General features: G+C 40.1%; 2 protein-coding genes across 3 annotated transcripts in view; one reads left to right on the forward strand and one right to left on the reverse strand.

Moving 5' to 3' along the window:
* BRF1 (BRF1 RNA polymerase III transcription initiation factor subunit) overlaps positions 1 to 21,272 on the reverse strand; it is a 261,227-nt gene that overhangs the window by 174,338 nt on the left and 65,617 nt on the right. For both annotated transcript variants that reach the window (XM_063290422.1, XM_063290421.1), the window contains exon 4: positions 17,554 to 17,585. In XM_063290422.1, coding sequence (XP_063146492.1) covers positions 17,554 to 17,585 — 32 coding nt within the window. The remainder of the gene's footprint in view (positions 1 to 17,553; positions 17,586 to 21,272) is intronic.
* Positions 1 to 21,272, forward strand: part of BTBD6 (BTB domain containing 6) — a 128,910-nt gene that overhangs the window by 12,229 nt on the left and 95,409 nt on the right. The gene's annotated exons all lie outside the window — the stretch shown is intronic.

The following is a 21,272-nucleotide window of genomic DNA, read 5'->3' on the forward strand; positions in this document are numbered from 1 at the left end:
GTTGACGCTATCTGACCTCACTGCCAGTTAAGCCTTTTGAATTATTCCTTTAATACAACTCTGGGTTACGTGCTCATACTATGCTAAATCAAGTGGCTGTCCAGAAAATGGGAGTTGCCTTTGTGGGGAAATCAAGCCACTGAATAAGAGCAGTTAGCCTGCTCTATATTCAGACTGCCACACTCCAAAACGGTATACGTTCTGCAGTCTCCCTTTTCAAATCTTAGCTGTCAACTTGGAGCAGAGTTTCTGCACAAAGGGACTATTTTCTAGTCTTCAACGTTTTGTTGTTGTAGGTCTCCCCGTCACCACATTCTATCTGCAAGCCTGTGCTTGTAAAAATCTGTAATATGACTACTTTTTTTTTCAGAATAAGAAAGATATTTGAGTCACAATACTATACAAAAAAATATAAAAAGTGGCAGACCTAAATCATATACATTTACATAAATATAATTTATTTATATTATATCTATTATATCTATATAATATTATATATATTATATATTTATATATATTTATATTTATATATAGATATAGTATTATATATATTATATATTTATATTTATATATATAAAAATAAAAAATAAATTTATGTAAATAAATAAATTATATAAAGAGTTGGGGGGTGCAGTGTATACATAAAATTGCTTGATGCCATTTATCAGTGAGTCTCCCAATGTATCACTGTAGCAAAACAGCTAAGGCTATCAATGATTGCTAGGGGTGATAAAATTAGCCAGCTTCAGAACTGGTAAGCCTGTCAATGCCAATTGCTGGGGTACACAAACAAAATAGTGCTGCTGCATTTATGCCTACCCATGTGCTTCTGGAATAGTAATAACAATAACAATAATAAACAATTAACTTTAGATGCCCCCGACTCCCAACCACTCTGGGCAGTTTACAAATTGTTAAAAACGTTTAAAAGCAAGGAACAATACTAAAAACACAAAAGCAACACAAAACAAAGGAACAGAAATGGCAGAGAAAACAAACCCAGATGGAAATAAGAAAAAAGAAGTCAAGGAGTGTCAGTCATCCTCGCCAAAGGCCTGGCCAAAGAGCCATATCCTCTGGGCCCTTCGAAATACCAGGAGGGCAGGAGCCATGTGAATCTCGGTGTGGGGGGGACCTCAGTCCTCATTAGAGGAATCTGATTTCCACTGTTCAAACTGAATGTCAGTCTAATCTAGTAGGGTTCTTTTCTGTTGTTCAAGTAATATGAGTCATTTAGTTCTCTCCAAAGTTCTACTGTTCAGCTTCACACATCTTAGGATAGGTCTGCTCTGAAGACTTATGTCTTAAGATAGCCATTTTTATGCAGAACCTGTAACCCAGGAAAAAAAGTTTATTTCTCAAAGAGGGAGGTATATTGTTATGTCTGCCTTGTTTTGTACATTATAATACTATATTGCACATGCATTCTTTTGGATTCGTAAGTCCTTGGAGAGCTTCTTCATGAACTTCATGTTCTCCTCACTGTTAATACTGCCCAATTATTTGCCCTGTCCTACAGTCCTCCTCAACTCATGCCTTCAAGATGTGTTGAATTTAAACTCCTACAATCCTTAACCAGTATCCTCAATGAATTCTAAAATATCTGGTGGGCACCAAGCTGGAGTAGGCTGCCCTAGCTCCAATTCACACCATTTCTCAGGCTATAAATTCCCTACCCTCTACCCAAAATCCCTACCCTCTACCCAAAGCATGCAAAGATAGCTGTTCCTTTCCCTTGCTTTTTGCTTGTAATCATTCCTTACCAATTGAAGAGTACGCAGGTAAATGGATAGCAATCAAAATGAGTAGCAAGAGCAGTTTCAGAAAATCTGGGAGTTAGTAATGGGCCTATTGCTAGTATATAGATACAGTGGCATGGCTGAGCCCATTGGATGAAAGGTTGCAGGTCCCAAAGCATTCTTTGAAGTATTTTGGGTCTACACATCCTAGCTCTGCCTTCTGTCTTGATGAAGTAGCTTGGCAGTTACTGCTGCTACCACCTATCTTCTGGGGGGCACCTCACCTGGCATTCTCTTCCTCACCCAAGCTTATGAGAGAGCTTTTACCATCAGTGTGGCTTTTCTGTCAAATGTAAAGGGGAAAAAAATAAGGAACAAAGGAACAAACTATAGTGTTCCTGCCTGCCCCTATACTGTTGAGACATGTGACTAATGGAATCATCTCTTTTTTCTCCCCTTTCCTTTGGGAGACAGACCAATCTCACAAAAAGATAAATAAAATCAACTTTTGTTTAAAAAAAGGAAAAGAAGGAATGCAAAAATCCCTTTTTTAGCTTCGTCACATGCCAAACATCCAACAGCAAAGGGAATAAAATATACAAAGCTGTTCAAATCGCAGCTCACAATTTAATAGAACCTTCCACAGAAAAATCTTCTGGGTAGATCACAAAAAGATGCTGCTCTGGTTCTAATTTAGAGGCAATTTTACTGTAAAGAGGATGTATTATTTGGTTCTATTGTTTATTAGTATATTTAACATATTTGGAAGTTTAGTTCATTGTACTATGTATTTACATTAAAATGTTAAAAAAAAGAAGTTCCAAGTTGCATAAAACATACAGTACAGAGCTTATACAGAAAAAATAAATACCAGGGTCAAAGTATTAGGCTTAAGCAATATACAATAAAATATAGATTAAAATTCTAAGTTTTCTGAGTAGGCTTGTTTACCTTAGAGATAAACAGATTCCTGAAGCAAAAGTCTCCTGCTTATCTTCCTGGGCTTTTTTAGTTTCTTGTAGATTCAAACCTTTAATCAGAGGCTCAGAAGAATGTTACTTCTCTCCGTTGACCTAGCCATGATACTCAGCTGCTGCCTTTGTTCTAAAAGGATCAACAATTTTCTGTCTAGCAGAAAAGAAAGGGCTCCATGGACAAAGCCATGTAGTTCTCTTGGCAAGTGGAAGTGGCTTGCAACTCCTTTCAGGATTGGTTTGTTGGTTTGTGTGTTTACTTCTTAGTCTATCCCAGTATTTCTCAACCATGGCACCTTTAAGTGCTCCAGCACTTTCTTGTGCGTGTGTGTGTGAAAGCCCACACGCTGCTGAGATCCAAAAAGACAAAGCAAAAGCATAATTTACTATTTTTTACTTGGTGCTAGAATGTATATTATCTGACATTACTAGATTAACACCAGAATTCTTGGGGACCATGTGTGAATATATACTATACTGGGAGTTTAAAAGTGGAGACTGTGGGCAGTGATGGTGCTATTTAAAACCCAGAATCTTCATGCTCTGGAGAGCCAACTCCATAACGCTGCCTGTGATAAAACGACAATGTCTTTTGTCATTCCACAGTCCTGGATTTCTGGAGCCAAGGGAAGATATTAGACTATTTCTCAATAAGCTTCAATGCTATTTGCTTGCCTGTTCAGGGCCTTCTTCTCTGCCCTTGATATTTGCTATCTCCAACTACATCAGAGACTAAGTTTTGCCAGCACTTAGATCTGAGCCCCTGACAACATAACAGAAGATGGGGATATCTCAGTTTTGTTCTTACTTCAGTGATGTCCAAGTTTCAGTGGCTGGACAAAAAAGAAATGGAAAACATTCCAACTTCTATTTCAAGGCTGTTAAGCTACAGACAAAAATTTACCTGTATCCTATCCTTGCCACTATCTAGCAAGCAGAAAAAACACAGGCTCGGTCTACAAAGCAGACACCAGCACCTCTTGATTTAAATCTGGCTGTACCAAATGTTTGGGATTAATTTTACAGAAAAAGCAGTATGCTCAAGTGCAGAATGCCAATACCTCACACACCCACTGTAACACCTCCTTGAGACTTTTCTTGTTGCTGTATGGACAGACAGATGGAAAGAGAGAGGGCCATGGAGAAGTTACACCATTGGAAAAATATGCACAAGGAGATAAAACAGAGATCAATGTGGGGATTATTCAATTCACATAACATGTATGCTTCTTTTGCTCTAAAACTTTGCTCCACATCTGATCAGATAATTAGTCAATTTAGCCCCATTATTGTTTGCATTGAGCTCTTCTCACAGTCATATTAAAGTAGTTTCCTCTAGCCCAGTTCCTGATCCATAAGGAGATCAAGGGATACCTGATAATGCAGGAGATTCAACCCACCTCTGGATCAGGCACTGCAACTTATTTACCCTTCACTGATCAGACCTCTCCCTTGCCCATGAATCTTCCTGCTTGACCTCACAACTGTCACCTACTTCTACTGCCAGCTGTTTTTAGAACTATTTCTAATCACTGGGGTAGAGCAATGTTGCACTTCAAGTGCCATGGAAAATTCTTGGGAGACATGGCCATCAGACAGACTTGGTCCAATAATTCAAAAGCAAGTGAGCCAAGGCACAACTAACTGGTGGGATGTGATTCAGATAAGCTGAACCACTAGAGGTGGAGAGATAGTTCTTGTCTGAATGCTTTCCTATTATCTTTTGTTTTAACTCACTACACATGCAAATTCATAAAAGCAGGTAGAATGCTAGGCTATTTTCTTTTTAAATATGCATCAGTGTTTGTTCTTACTAACAATCTACCCCTGCAATTTCATTAAGAAGCCCAGGGAAACCTGTACCACATGTCCTGATAATGACCAGCATTTATTTATTTATGCAAGGAATAAATCACAAAATACTGGAAGTAAAAAAAAAGCAGTACAGTTAAAAAAGAAAAAGAAAAGCAAAACCCTAATACCAGAACTATGTAGGCATTAATATTCTTAAAAATGTATTGCTTGGGAATATAAGTACATTGGCATGCTTAAGGAAAAATGATAAAATTAAATATTCCTATTCAATACTTCTGTCAAAAAATGCATAGACATAGGCAATATAGTAGGATGAATGCATTAATATAAGTAAGAAATTGAGACCAAAGACAAGTAAAATTACTCTTAACTAAAAGATTCTTCAGCGTTCTTTGTTGCTGTATTATTTTTTCAGCCAAAGCAAGTTCCCATACTTCAAAATACTTCTGATTCAATGAAAGATACATTCTAGTTTTCCAGTATATTGTGATACAAAGTCTGGCAGCTAACAGTAGGGACTGAATCAATTTCGTATGTTCCATCAATGTATATGCCTTAGAAAATATGGACAATGAAACAACAAAGTTCATTGTGAGAGATTGCTAGATTATTTTGCAATGTGTTCAAAACGTTTGATAACAAGTAATGGCAAATTAGGCATTGCCCCCAAAGATGGTAATATACCAATCTGCTTGCAATTCTGCCAATACAATTTAAAAACCTTAAAATTTAATGGAGTGGAGTGCCACCTATGGATTATCTTCCTGGTCAATTCTTGAATTTTAAAGGAAGTCTATGTCACAAAGAATTCCAGTAAGATACATCAAGCTCATCTTTCGAAAGTTTTGAGAACCTGTTGTGCTTAATTAAAAAAAGAGTGTTATGTAATATTGAAGAAATTCCTTCAGTTTAAAAATAGTCGTACACCATTCTTCAAAAGCTCTAATGGCTGAAAGTGATTAGCTTTAATCAGTTTACAAAGGCAAGTTTTAATGATTCATTTGAAGCCAAGATGCAATTTATTCACCAGTAACAGAGTTTCTATCAAGAATCAAATAGCTAAAACCTCTATAGTCCCATTCCATGTATTGGAAAACCTAGTTAGGGTTGCGCCTAAGCCTGTTCACTCACACCCAGATCCTAACAGCCTTCAAGCACTGGAGCAGCACACTGACAGAATCACTTGGTCAGCCAGAGGTCAAGACATACCATAAAACAGATACATTGATTATACCTAACCACATGCCATTGGATGACCTCTCATAGCAATCTCATGTAAATGTTAAATAGGAGAGGGGAGAACATGAAGCTGTGAAGAACCCAACAAACTAGTCTAGCACATGGTCTCCAGAGAAAGGAGAAGAACCATGGTAAAACATAGTAAAGGTAAAGGTTTCCCTTGACATTAAGTCCAGTCGTGTCTGACTCTAGGGGGCAGTGCTCATCTCCGTTTCAAAGCCGAAGAGCCGGCGTTTGTCCGTAGACACTTCCATGGTCATGTGGCCAGCATGACTACACGGAATGCCGTTACCTGCCTGCTGAAGCAGTACCTATTAATCTACTCACATGTGCATGTTTTCGAACTGCTAGGTTGGCAGGAGCTGGGACTAGCCACAGGAGCTCACCCCATCACGCGTATTCGAACTGCCGACCTTCCGATCGGCAAGCTCAGCAGCTCAGCGGTTTAACCCGCAGCGCCACCACATCCCTTATGGTAAAACATACCCAACTCTTAATCCCCAAAGTTGGTCCAGAAGGGTACCATGATTGATGATATCAAAAACTGTTGAGAAATCAAGGAGGACCAGAACAGTTGTACCACCTCTATCTTGATCCTGCCAGAGATTATCCATAAACATGGTTAATAGTATCTTAGTACTATATTCCAGCCTAAAACCTAACTGAAAAGAATCCAGATAATCCATTTCCCCCAGGGCCCTCTGGAGCTACAGCCCAACCATCTCTGGAGCTACAGCCCAACCACCTTTTCTACCACCTTCCCAAAAAGGAGAGGTTGGAAACTGGATGAAAACTCAGTAATATTGAGTCCAACAATGGTTGCTTAAGGAAGAAGTACACTACCACCTCTAAGGCAGGAGGGAAAACCCTTCTCACTCAAGGATGAATTTACCACTGTCTGGACCCAACCACACATCTTCCCCTGGAACATTTAATCAGCCAGAAGGGATACAGATCTAGCCTCCAGGTGGCTGCACTCATAACTCCAAGCATCCTGTCCACTTTGCCAAGATGTACAGGGTTAAACTCCTCCCAGAGGAGGAGCAAGACCAGCCTGAGCCTCGGTCACTTCACTAAGACTTGCCCAGTCAGAGTCTAACTTGGAGTGGATTTGAGCAATTTTATCCATCAGATGCCTCGCATCTGTAATCCTTACAGCAGTTTTTAAGATGATCAGGCCCTTCCCTTCCTAAAAGGGTGAGGGTCAACTAAATAGGGGCTACTGGGTGGCACTCTGGAGACACTGTAAGAGAAGAAAAATAGTTAAATTTTGTTGCTGTTTTCACCAAAATGTAGTCCTTAATCTAGGTTCATGGCCATATCCAGTCAGACTTGCTCCCAGTCTTTCTCCACTGGTATTCTAAGTCTCTCTTCTGCCACTTCTTTTCCTGGAGTTCCTTGGTAAACCAAGGGGCACCGTGGGATCAGCAGATAGAAAGAGGCCATTCAGGAGCCAATCCAAGGCCTTTGTCACCATGTGGCCACCAAAGTGAGTTGGGCCCTTGACAACCTGAGTCAGGTTCATGCTCTCAAGCTGCCTCAGAGTTTACAATGAGTGAAGGCAGACTCAAGTCTCCCAGCACCATAAACCTGGAAACTTTGATCACCAGCCCTGGCACAGCCTCAAGTAGGGAAGCTGCTGTGCAGCAGGGAGACCAGTACAACAGAGCAATCCCAACTAATCTCTTGGGCCCAACTTCACACACAGTCTCATATTCAGTTATCTGGGGAGAAGTGCCTCTACAAGCTGTAGAGTTTCTCAAATGACAATAGCCATTTCACCTGATCAATTCCACAGACCTAGGATCATGCCTGATAAAAAACGTTGGGTATAACTCTGAGAGGGGAACATCCCCTCTGCACCCATCTAAGTCTTGGGTAATGCATGTCACATCTGCCCTCTCATTCACAATGAAATCATGGATGAGGTAAGCTTATTGCAGGGAGATTTGGCGTTTTAACAGCAGCAGCTGGAAACAAGACCTCTAAGGATCTGATGACCTGGAATTCAGGAGGAACGCAAGGGGCTGAAAGGCTGAATCATGTGATATATCAAATCAGCCTTCTCCAAGAATGGCTCCTATCAGCTCCAACAACTCCACCCCAGACCACTCTATAACCCAAGCCCCCACACACCAGCACCATCCACTTCACAGGACCCTGGAAGCTGTTTCTGCACAACATTCAACAGCTTCCCCAAGGCTCTGATCTACCCATTCAAGTTTCCCAATCAGAAAATAAAGCAAGTCTAACAAGACATGTTCTTAACATCTTCATGCTAACTCTGGGAATCACTGAATTGTTTTCAAGGTGTTTACAGACCAATTGCTTTATTATCTGATCAGATCAATTTTCCCCTTTCTGAAGAAAAGGACATTTATCTCTTCCAGACATCTGGTACTTCACTCATTTTCTTTCGATTTTTCAAAGATATGAATACAGCTTCAGCCAGATCTTGAGAGGGTTCCTTTGGTATCCTAGAATGCAATTCATCTATCCCTGGAGTTAAATCTCATTCAAAGTAAATAGATATTTGACTGTATTTCTCTGACTCAAGGTGGAACTGTGCTCCTTGAACCTGTTTTTCACAAACACCCAGTGGAAGAGAGAGAAGACTAAATCGAAATGGGAGCTGAATAATTCTGCCTTTGTTATCTGTTATCCTTTATGCCATCTTCTCTCAATAGCTGAATTTTTTCCTCTTTTTTATTTCTGAATATGTTTGAAAAAAATTATTTTTTTACCAACCTCAGATCATTTTGAGCTTTAATTTTCTTGATACTATCTCTACAAATCTGAGCTAGTAATACCTATTCCTTCTATTCCTCTTTCTGTCTCCTCTTTCTGTCCTTTTTTTATTTTTTTAGCCTTCACTAAATATTTTGTGCAATCACATTGGCTTCTTATGCAGTCTTCCAATTTTCTTCCTTGTTGGACTTGTCTGAAGTTTTGCTTTCAGTCTCTCCATTTTTAAGGAAGTTTGACTCTTTTTCCTATTAGCGTCTCCTGCCATGTAATCCATTTTTGTCCATTTCAAAGTACATGTCTGAGTTCAACTCCTTTTAATTTCATCTCCTTTTAATTTCCCTTAAAATCAAGAAGTGCAGCATTATACAATCACTTTTGTTGTTGTTTATTCGTTCAGTCGCTTCCGACTCTTCGTGACTTCATGGACCAGCCCACGCCAGAGCTTCCTGTCGGTCGTCAACACCCCCAGCTCCCCCAGGGACGAGTCCGTCACCTCTAGAATATCATCCATCCACCTTGCCCTTGGTCGGCCCCTCTTCCTTTTGCCCTCCACTCTCCCTAGCATCAGCATCTTCTCCAGGGTGTCCTGTCTTCTCATTATGTGGCCAAAGTATTTCCGTTTTGCCTTTAATGTCATTCCCTCAAGTGAGCAGTCTGGCTTGATTTCCTGGAGTATGGACTGGTTTGATCTTCTTGCAGTCCAAGGCACTCTCAGAACTTTCCTCCAACACCACAGTTCAAAAGCATCGATCTTCCTTCTCTCAGCCTTCCTTATGGTCCAGCTCTCGCAGCCATATGTTACTATGGGGAACACCATTGCTTTAACTATGCGGACCTTTGTTGTCAGCGTGATGTCTCTGCTCTTCACTATTTTATCGAGATTTGTCATTGCTCTTCTCCCAAGGATTAAGCATCTTCTGATTTCCTGACTGCAGTCAGTATCTGCAGTAATCTTCGCACCTAGAAATACAAAGTCTTTCACTGCTTCTACATTTTCTCCCTCTATTTGCCAGTTATCAATCAAGCTGGTTCCCATAATCTTGGTGTGTTTTTTTTTTGACGTTTAGCTGCAAGCCAGCTTTTGCACTTTCTTCCTCCACCTTCATCATAAGGCTCCTCAGTTCCTCTTTGCTTTCAGCCATCAAAGAGGTATCATCTGCATATCTGAGATGGTTAATGTTTCTTCCAGCGATTTTAACTCCAGCCTTGGATTCCTCAAGCCCAGCTTGTCGCATGATGTGTTCTGCATACAAGTTGAATAGGTAGGGTGAGAGTATACAGCCCTGCCGTACTCCTTTCCCAATCTTAAACCAGTCTGTTGTTCCGTGGTCTGTTCTTACTGTTGCTACTTGGTCATTATACAGATTCTTCAGGAGGCATACAAGATGACCTGGTATCCCCATACCGCTAAGAACGTGTCACAATTTGTTATAGTCCACACTGTCAAAGGCTTTAGAATAGTCAATAAAACAGAAATAGATGTTTTTCTAAAACTCCCTGGCTTTTTCCATTATCCAGCGGATATTGGCAATTTGGTCCCTAGTTCCTCTGCCTTTTCTAAACCCAGCTTGTACATCTGGCAATTCTCGCTTCATGAATTGCTGAAGTCTACCTTGCAGGATCTTCAGCATGACCTTACTGGCATGTGAAATGAGTGCCACTGTTCGATAGTTTGAACATTCTTCAGTGTTTCCCTTTTTTGGTATGGAGATCTAAGTTGATTTTTTCCAATCTGATGGCCATTCTTGTGTTTTCCAAATTTGCTGGCATATAGCATGCATTACCTTGACCGCATCATCTCGCAAGATTTTGAGCAGTTCAGCTGGGATGCCATCGTCTCCTGCTGCCTTGTTATTAGCAATGCGTCTCAAGGCCCATTCAACCTCACTCTTCAGGATGTCTGGCTCTAGCTCACTGACCACACCGTCAAAGCTATCCCCGATATTGTTATCCTTCCTATACAGACCTTCCGTATATTCTTGCCACCTCTTCTTGATCTCTTCTTCTTCTGTTAGGTCCTTGCCATCTTTGTTTTTGATCATACCCATTTTGGCCTGGAATTTACCTCCAATGTTTCTAATTTTCTGGAAGAGGTCTCTTGTCCTTCCTATTCTATTGTATTCTTCCACTTCCGCGCATTGCTTGTTTAAAAATAATTCCTTATCTCTTCTGGCTAACCTCTGGAATTTTGCATTTAATTGGGCATATCTCCCCCTATCACTGTTGCCTTTTGCTTTCCTTCTTTCTTGGGCTACTTCTAGTGTCTCAGCAGACAGCCATTTTGCCTTCTTGGTTTTCTCTTTCTTTGGGATGTATTTTGTTGCCGCCTCCTGAACAATGTTGCAAACTTCTGTCCAGAGTTCTTCCGGGACCCTATCTACTAAGTCAAGTCCCTTAAATCTCTTCTTCACCTCCACTGCATATTCCTTAGGAATATTAGTGAGCTCATATCTAGCTGATCTGTGGGTCTTCCCTAATCTCTTTAGTCTGATCCTAAATTGTGCAATAAGAAGTTTGTGATCAGAACTACAGTCAGCTCCAGGTCTTGTTTTTACCGACTGTATAGATGTCCGCCACCTTTGGCTGCAAAGGATGTAGTCAATCTGATTTCGGTGTTGTCCATCTGGTGAAGTCCATGTATAAAGCCGTCTCTTAGGTTGTTGGAAGAGAGTGTTTGTTATGCAGAGTGAGTTGTCTTGGCAAAATTCTATCAGCCTATGTCCTGCTTCGTTTTGTTCTCCCAGGCCATGCTTACCTGTAATTCCAGGTGTCATTTGACTTCCCACCTTAGCATTCCAGTCTCCTGTGATGAAAATAACATTTCTTTTAGGCATGTTGTCCAGTAGGTGCTGCAGATCCTCATAGAACTGCTCTACTTCAGCTTCTTCAGCATCTGTGGTTTGGGCGTATATTTAGGTCACTGTGATGTTAGATGGCTTGCCCTGAATTCGAATTGAGATCATTCTGTCGTTTTTTGGATTGTATCCAAGCACTGCTTTAGCCACTTTACTATTAATTATGAAGGCTACTCCATTTCTTCTGTGGTCCTCTTGTCCACAGTAGTAGATCTGGTGGTCATTTGATGTGAAGTGGCCCATTCCAGTCCATTTCAGTTCACTGACGCCCAGAATGTCTATCTTTAATCTTGACATCTCACCAATAACCACATCCAATTTGCCCTGGCTCATAGATCTTGCATTCCAGGTTCCAATGGTGTGTTGATCCTTAGAACATCAGATTCACCGTTCACCACCAGCACCATCGGCCGCTAGCTGTCCTTTTGGCTTTGAGCTAGCTGCGTCATCACATCTGGGGCTAGTTGAGCTCATCCTCTGTTCCTCCCCAGTAGCATTTTGACCATCTTCCGACCTGGGGGTCTCATCTTCCGATGGTATACCGACATATCTCTGGTTGTACTGATCCATTTAGTTTTCACGGCAAGAATACTGGGGTGGGTTGCCATTACCTTCCCCAGGGATCGCCTTTAGTCTGACCTCTCTGTCATGACCTTCCCATCTTGGGTGGCCCTTCACGGTTTAGTTCATGGCATCATTGAGGTGCTCAAGCTCCAGCACCACAACAAGGTATTCCCCAACTAATTCCAGGCTGCCTATTGTGTTTTCCCTGTTGCTTACAGTCATGTCAGAAAAGGCTGATCTCCTTGTGCCTTGTTGAAAAACAACTGTTCTTTCTGAACGTTCTGGAAGAATCATGCTTCACTGACTCTGCCTCCCAACAAAAGTAGGGATAATTAACATTACCTCATTGCTACTATATGAAAGAGTTGTGATTTGCTTTTGAAAAACTACAACTTTATTTTAGTTGGTAGCAGACACCAACAACAATACTGTTTTGAGGTGGATATTTTTAACATATAATTCCATTGTATTACTTATGTTCCTTGTGAAAAAGATGCATTCTTCAATTGCTCTATTCCAGTCATGGAATCAGCTTACTAGTTTTCAGCTATATTCACTAAATCTTATTTGCCTTCCTATAGTAAGAATTCAAAGTCATCTAATTTCCCATACTATGAACAGTAAGATATAGACAACAAAAATCATGAACTTTATGAATCAATGTTCTTAATTTTTTACTGAAAAGGCTCCAGTATACGTACTCTCCCCCCCACACTTACTATTCAGTTTGTGTGCAAAATCTACACAGAAGATAGGGTGGACTATTTTTCTAGGCTGTGGCTAAAAATTTTGACAAATCCTCATTTTAAGAATTCTTGAAATTATTTTGGAATTCAGCTTTGGGCTTGTAATTAGTTCCACTGAGCTAGTTATTGGCTTTAAAAATATCATTAAACAAAAATTTTAAAAACTGTTTCTTAAGCACAGACATTTCAAACAAATTATATTAAAGTATATTAAAATAAGGGCTTCTAACTGGCATAAATCTGAATACCCACTTATCTCCTGCCTGCATGTAAATATATTTTGATAACATGTACTAATACATATATTATTTCTCTACTACGAAGACTGACAGGTGACTGTGATGGCCACTGTAGAATCTTCCAGGACTTCTTCTGCATCCAAGCCTTAGTGGAATTTGAGGTATGCTTGGGATCATTGTCCTGTTGGAAGGTCCAATGACGCCCAAGCTTCAGCTTCCTTACAGACGACATGACGTTTTCTCCTAGGATTTCTCGATACTTCAATGAATCCATCTTGCCGTCCACACGCTGCAGGTTTCCAGTGCCAGAGGATGCAAAGCAGCCTGAGCATCACCGAGCCACCACCATGCCTAACTGTAGGCAGAGTGTTCTTTTCAGCATATGCTTCATTCTTCTTTCTCCAGACATACCACTGATCCATCGGGCTGAAAAGTTCCAGTTTTGTTTCATCGCTCCACAGAACAGAATCCCAAAACTTCTGTGGCTTATTTATATGATTGTGAGCATATTGGAGCTGACTTTTCTTGTGCTTTTGGGTCAGTACTGGTGTACATCTTGGAGTTCTGGCAAGGAAACCTTCTGTGTTTAGGTACGGACCTTACTGTGCTCACTGAAACCTCAGTGCCTGTTGCCACCAAGTCTTGCTGCAGGTCTTCTGCAGTCACTCGAGGGTTTCTCTCCACCTGCCTTCTCAGAAATCTGGTTGCAGCCACTGACAGCTTCCTTTTTCTGCCCCATCCAGGTAGTGTAACCACTGTTCCTTTATCTTTGAACTTGCAAACTATGCTTCCAACAGTGTCTCTAGGAACATTCAGTGCCTTCACTATCTTTTCGTATCCTGTTCCTTGTTTGTGAAGGGCAATGATCTCTTCTCTTACTTTTTTGGACCATTCTTTTGACTTAGCCATACTGTATTTCTAACATGCAGTCAAACGTGACACTCAACAAACCCCTACCCACTTCAGGTATTTCATGTGTTCCAGCTCAAGCACACCTGGTGCAACTACACTGCGTGCACAATTATTAGGCAAGTTGTATTTTTGAGGATGAATTTCATTACTGAACAACTACAGTGCTCTCAGTCAATCCAAAATGTTCATAAACCTTAAACCTGAATATTTAAGAAAGTAAAAGTGAGGTTTTGGCTTTCTTAGGAGCATATCTATGTGTGCACAATTATTGGGCAACTATTAGAGTGCAGAATTATTATGCAACTAAATGAAAAACGAAAATTCCCCCATCTCACTCGTTTATTTTCATCTGTTAAAGTGAGAATAATAAACAAACAACTCAAAATTTACAAATAAACATTTCTGACATTTCAAACAAAAAATCAGTGACTAATATAGCCACCCTTCTTTGCAGTAACAGTCATAAACCTTCCATTCATGGAGTCTGTCAGTTTCTTGATCTGTTGACGATCAACTTTTTGTGCAGCAGCAACCACAGCCTCCCAGACACTGTTCAGAGAGGTGTACTGTTTTCCTTCACCATAAATCTCCCATTTGAGAAGGGTCCACAAGTTCTCAATAGGGTTTAGGTCAGGTGAGGAAGGGGGCCATGTTATTATTCTTTCATCTTTGAGGCCTTTACTGGCTAGCCACACAGTGGAGTACTTCGATGCATGCGATTGTCCTGCATAAACATCATGGTCTTCTTGAAAGATGCAGACTTTTTCCTGTACCACTGCTTGAAGAAAGTGTCTTCTAAAAACTGGCAGTAGGTTTGGGAGTTGATTTTGAGTCCATCTTCAACCTGAAAAGGTCCAACTAGCTCATCTTTAATAATACCAGCCCATACGAGTACCCCACCTCCATCTTGCTGGCGTCTGAGTCAAAGTGGAGCTCTGTGCCTGTTACTGATCCAGCCACGGGCTCATCCATCTGGTCCGTCAAGAGTCATTCTCATCATCAGTCCACAAAACCTTTGAAAAATCTGTCATCAGATATTTCTTGGCCCAGTCTTGCCATTTCAACTTATGTGTCTTGTTCAGTGGTGGTAGAATTTCAGCATTCCTTACCTTGGCCATGTCTCTGAGCACTGAACACCTTGTACTTCTGGGCACTCCAGGTAGTTCTGGAATATGACAGCACTGGAGGATAATTGGTTCCTGGTAGCTTCACGTTTGATTCTTCTCAAATCTTTGGCAGTTAATTTGCGTCTTTTTTTCTCAACACGTTTCTTGTGACCCTGTTGACTATTTGCAACAAAACATTTGATGGTCCTGTGGTCACGCCCCAATATCTTAGCAATTTCAAGAGTGCTGCATCCCTCTGAAAGACTTTTTATGATTTCTGACGTTTCAGAGTCAGTTAAATCTCTTTTTTGGGCCCATTTTGCCTGAGGAAAAGAAGCTGCCTAATAATTATGCACACCTTGATATAGGGTGTTGATCTCCTTAGGCCACACCCTCCCTCATTACACAAATACACATCATCTGATATGCTTATATCCAATAAGCATTCAGGTTTATACAGCTTGGAGGTGGAAAATATGCATAAAAATGATATGGTCAAAATACTCACTTGCCTAATAATTGTGCACACAGTGTAATGAAGCCCTTGATTAGTTGCATCATGTGTGCTTGAGACAACACCTGTTTTGCATACTGCATGTGTGCTGTTGTGACGGATTCTATTCAGGGGGTTGAATAATTTTGAGACCGGAGAAGTCATTATAAGTTTATTTATTTATTTATCATATTTTTATTACCGCCCATCTCTCCCACTCGAGGGAGTTGCATTTTCAGTTGAATTTGGGGACACCATTTGAAGCATTTGTTGTGCTGAGCTATTTCAATTGCTTTTGTTTGATTTGTTCATTGCAAACATTGACATACTTCATTGCAAACAGCTGAAAGTCTGTACATTTTGACAATCAACTTGATTTGCAATGGAGGTTGAATAATTTCGATTACAACTATGGAATGGTCATTTCAAACATATGCAACACATTTGAACCATGGCCTTCTTGGGCAGTTAAGGCCTCTGGGAGGTGGCATGCAGTTGGGTTAAGTAGTGATTAATACCTCATTGAGGGAGGGGATGGTGCCAACTGTCTTGGACCTGACTTGTGATAGACAACTTTTGTTCAGTACCCAACCTCTCCTTTTTAGGGAAGGTTGTTGAGAGGGATTCATCTTGTGTGCCACTTGTGCCCATTCCTGGACCGCAATGCCTTGCTCAGAGCTACTCATGCCCTGATCACTTCCAGGCTGGATTACTGCAATGTGCTCTACATGGGGCTGCCCTTGAAGACCATCCAAAAATTACAACTCGTCCAGAATGTAGCAGCATAGTAGTCCTGGGTGCTCCACAGTTTGCTCATATTACACCGCTGCTGTGTGAGTTCCACTGGCTTCCAGTCTCTTTCTGGGTGCAATTCAAGTTGCTGGTTATCACCTTTAAAGCAGAGCCAGGCTATTTGCAGGGCCACCTCTTCCTGACAGTATCTGCCCATTCCACCAGGACTCTAGATCCCTTCCTTAAATGTTGTCATCTGGTGGGACTTAGAAAGCGCACCCTTTCCCCTGAGATATAGCAGGCCTTTACACTCCTAGCCTTTTGGAAGGCCTTAAAGAGCTGGCTCCTCCCACAAGAGCTGGGGTAGAGTAAGGCTGGAGCTCAGTAAAGTGGAATGCTGATGTGTGGGGGAGTGTTCCCTTTGGGGCACCAGGAGTTTTTGTTAATCTGAACAATTTATAAAGCCCACAGCATTGGCAGCATAATTATTAGCATCACAATTATACTAAATGTTGATCTGTTATTTGTAGAAGGGAGTGATAGATACCAAACACTTGATTCCAACTGCACTAAACAATTATCCCTGATTTACAAATCTTTTGTGATTTTATGTTTTACCATAGTTTTGTAAGCTGCCCAGGGTTATGGTACATGAGATAGGCAGCCATATAAGTATTTTAAATGAATACATACATTCATAGTTATTGAGATGGCAATATATTTGTTCATGCATCACCCTGCACATTTCAGCTAAATCATTCTCATGCAGATACAGCAGAAGTTCATCTAACCATCATAATATATGTGGGAAAATCACCCCTAATTTGGGACATTCCAGATGCTGGATTCTGGTAGTTTCAGTCTCAACATACCTGAAGAGCCTTAAGCTGGGAAATAGCTATTTCAGAAAGAACATGAAGTCCAGATGCATCTCTCTTAATACTGTTTTGCCAGCATTCTTCTTTCAAGCCAACCTCTGAAGTTTCTGCTAAAATAATTTCCGTCCCACTTTATAGAACTGTACCCCTGCTCTTGCCAGTGCTTTTAAATCCTTTTTTTTAAAAAATAAAATAAAACAAACAAACATTAATCTGAACAACTTATAAAGCCCACAGCATTGGCAGCATAATTATTAGCATCACAATTATACTAAACCTTGGTCTGTTATTTGTAGAAGGGAGTGATAGATACCAAACACTTGATTCTAATTGCACTAAACAATTATCCCTGATTTACAAATCTTTGTGATTTTCCTAACCAGTACCACTAAATGGGAGAAAAAGACAACTAAGGTTTCTTGAATAAAGCTGCTATTACTATCTCTTTGCTTTCAGTTTTTGGCATGGGATAACGTGTTAACAGAATATTTAAACAAAAGCAGATACAATTACCTGAAGGAGGTCACTGAGGTCAAGCAGCATGTCTATGGCTGAGGTTAAGGAACTTAAGAGCATACTCAGTCTTGCTCTATTGTATTTGATGGGCAACAAGGAAACGACAAAAACATTTTTTTGGGAAGCACACAAACAGGGCCTCTCAATATTCCAGTTCTTAGCAAGGAGACAATGAGAATTTAAAAGGGGGAAGGGAGGATGCACATAAACATTTAAGCTGGATTTTGTTCTTGGCTTTATAAGAGAAAGTTTGCTTAAGGTTTAAATGGCTATCTCAGCCAACAATGCACACGGATTTCAAGAGAGAAGTAAATGTTAAGAGGCACAAACCCCTGCCAAAGTTTAGCAGTCTCTATGCCTAACTTAGCAATTGTCATAAGGAATGGGGAATACATCTTAATAAAATCCAGAATCCCAACCCTTCACTTTTCCAAGCTTTAACCAAATCATGATGTCCCTCAAAGCCTTCTATAAATATAACTATGGGGTGTCACAAAACAGGATCAGGCTTGCTCCGTGAACCCATCTTCCAATTCAAACTCTGTTCTCCCTAACTTCTAGTAAATTGTGCATTTAGTGCTAGTTCATCACAAACTGCATTTCCTAGTAAATGTTGTTGAAAGAGAGATGGGAAGCATGTCCAATTATACATTGGACACATCAATTTTCCACTGTATCTCTATTTCAATTAGCATTGAACAACTTTGCCCCTTTCTCCCCTGCCCTCATCTGTTCACTTCCAGTCCATTTTTCACTCAAAATCATTTCAGAAGCACACTGCTGCATTTCTGAATAAATACTAAGCTTATTGTCCTTTTAATCAAAATCATTCACACACACACACACACACACGGAACTGAAAGAAAATCATTTTTACCATATTTATATATTTTAAGTGTAACCCACTTGGAAAGTAAACTAGAAGACAAAAATGGTAAGGGAAAGAATGACATAGTTTGCTCAGATCTCCTTGGAAGAAGGATAGCATAACAATAGAATACATAAATTATTTCTTGTTGCATTTTTCCTGGGGAAGGGTACATACATTCAGCTGGGTAAGAAACATACGAATATTAGTTTGACATAGTTCAGTAAATTGCCAACATTCCTTTTATCTTATTAGTTAGAAATGAAGTATCCCCTGACCATTTTAACTAGCAAATCCTTAATGAAATGAATGAAATCCTGACATTAATTTATATAGTAAATCTCAATTTTCCTAATACCGCAGATGGAGAAACTGAGGCTGACAGTGATTTATTTGCTGCCATAGCAGAAGTGAGATTTAAGAACAAACCTTCATAATTCACTGTTCAGTTCTCAACCAAACTACACTACATTACAAAAATATGACATATTTGCAGCTTCTATGCAAGCATGTGTGGTATGCAGGCATCTAAAAAGTATATATATGCAAAGATCTACTGGTATTTCAAATCAGTCATGCCTGGCTTAACAACTTGTAAAAAAAAAAAAAATTACAGAGGCTGAATTGATTCTTTGGGTTCTTCTTACATAAGCTACACAAGATTAGGTGGCCTGTACAAGCACATCCAACTTCAGACAACTCTTTTACATGGACGCACCCTTAGAGAACTACTTTACCAGTAAAACAAGAGGGTGCGGTTTTGTTACTGTTTCAGAATACTCAGAAAGAATTTTGTCAGCCTCCGATCAGTTCTTACTAGCTCTTCAAAGAAAAGTCATAAAAAGAAGGATCTGCATATATAAAAGCCAGTTTCCAAATATATATGTCCATAAAACAAAGGATGAAGTTATGCAAACAGCAGGAATGGATTTATGAGTCCAATTTTTAATTCTGAGGTGATAGAGAAGGTTTGATCTCTATGGTCTTTGAATGTGTCACTCTCTTGCTTCCTTATAAATTAGCCATTCACTCATATGCAACAAACCAAAGCACAGTACTTTAAAGCTTAATTGTTTTAGCTTGGAACCAGAGATGAGTAAATAAATACAGGTAGTCCTCTTTTAGCAACCACAGTTGGGTCCGGCAACTCAGTCATTAAGCAAAGTGGTTGTTAAGTGAAACCACGACTGTGCTTATGATCTTACTTCAGGTTTCCTTTGCTTTACAGACCTGTGAAGGTCATAAATGTGAGGATTGGTCAAAAAGTTACTTTTTCATCACCATTACTGCAGTCGCTAAATGAGGCAGTTGCTAAATGAGGACTACTCATGCAACACTCACTAGAAAGAAAGTCAGAGGAGCAATTTTCATTAATTTGCATATCTCTTAAGTCTCCTAAAAACTTCCAGAACAGAATAGAAATGGTAAAGGAGGCTGCAGAAAGAAGAATATATATAACTCCATTGCATCCTCCACAAATCTAATTCATTGTCAAGCAGCTGGGTCCTAATGCATGGGAATTCATCAGAAGTGTCTCATATCCCATCCTAGATGCTTTAATGATATAGGGGCAAGTTCAGTCCTAGTGCTGGGACTTTTGCTAAAAGAAAGACAGTACAAGAAATAGTTAAGAACTTCTGACAGATCCAATCTATTTAAATCTCTGTTCAACTACAAAGTCTGCTGAGTTTTCCCCAGCCACTGGTAATGATGAGGGAACTAGATTGAAAAGATAAAAATAATTTATCTTACTAAAGGAGCAAAGTATACAACACCCTGGGTTGAGCATGAGTGGAATAAAAAGGCATTAATACCTATGTAGCATTCAAAGCACCTCATATATACTTTCTTAATAATTTATATAATTACCCCTAGCCAGCCTAGCCTAGCCTAGAGTCCGGCAGATGTGGAAACCAGCATATCCAATAGCTGGGTAGTCAAACATTCAAAACATCTGGATGGAAATTTGTCATAGCCAGCAAAGACTGCCTAACACACGCGCAAACGCTAAGAACAAATAATGGTTTAGCACAGTACCACTTGATTAAATACAGAGCACAAAAGGATTATTATTATTATTACTGCATGATTGAATCATTATATTATTTCAAATTATGCCTGTCATACCACACTTAGGAGAGCCAAGTGTTCAAATATAAACCTTTAGAAACCTACAAAAATGGCTACAATTATTATTATTACAACTCCAAAGGCCTGAATAGAGGGGGAAAGCTTAACTCCATTCCTGAAGTTAGAAACAGGGGAGGTGAAATGCAGCTCCCAAGGGAGTGGATTCCACAGCTTGGAGGCCAGGCGAAATCTCATCAGTCAGCAACCTTCTTTGAAGGAGATTCAGCGAGCCATTAATAAATAAGAACACAAAAATTTCAGACCGCCAACGCTCAGCCCACTTCTACTAATCTCTGGTAATGTTTAGATGCCAAACTACATAACAAAGGGGAAATGTGTCATTTGCTATTGCTGGGCTGGCCTGGGTGACAGCAATTATCAGTAGGAAGCAGTTGTAAAAACACTCTTTTGTTTGCAAGCTTTTTTAGAGTTAGGAAGGGAGAGAGAATGAGAATGAGAAGTTGGAGGATTATGAATCACAGAAATAGTGACTTCATTCCCAACAGCTTGCTGGAAAAGAAAGGTCACATGGCTGGAGCAAGGCATATTTGTGGTCTTTCCTGAGGCTGGAATGCAAAACACAAACCAACATTTGTCCCCCTTGATAGGATCCAGTTCAATATTATCCATGCAAGCACTGAGACCCCAAAAAACAGTCAAGCCCTTTTTCTTTGCAAGATTATTCCTCTGGGCAAAGCTGTTTGGCAACTATTTATAG

Source organism: Candoia aspera, chromosome 1 (genome assembly GCF_035149785.1).
Source record: "Candoia aspera isolate rCanAsp1 chromosome 1, rCanAsp1.hap2, whole genome shotgun sequence".
In the NCBI taxonomy this organism is placed as follows: domain Eukaryota; kingdom Metazoa; phylum Chordata; class Lepidosauria; order Squamata; family Boidae; genus Candoia; species Candoia aspera.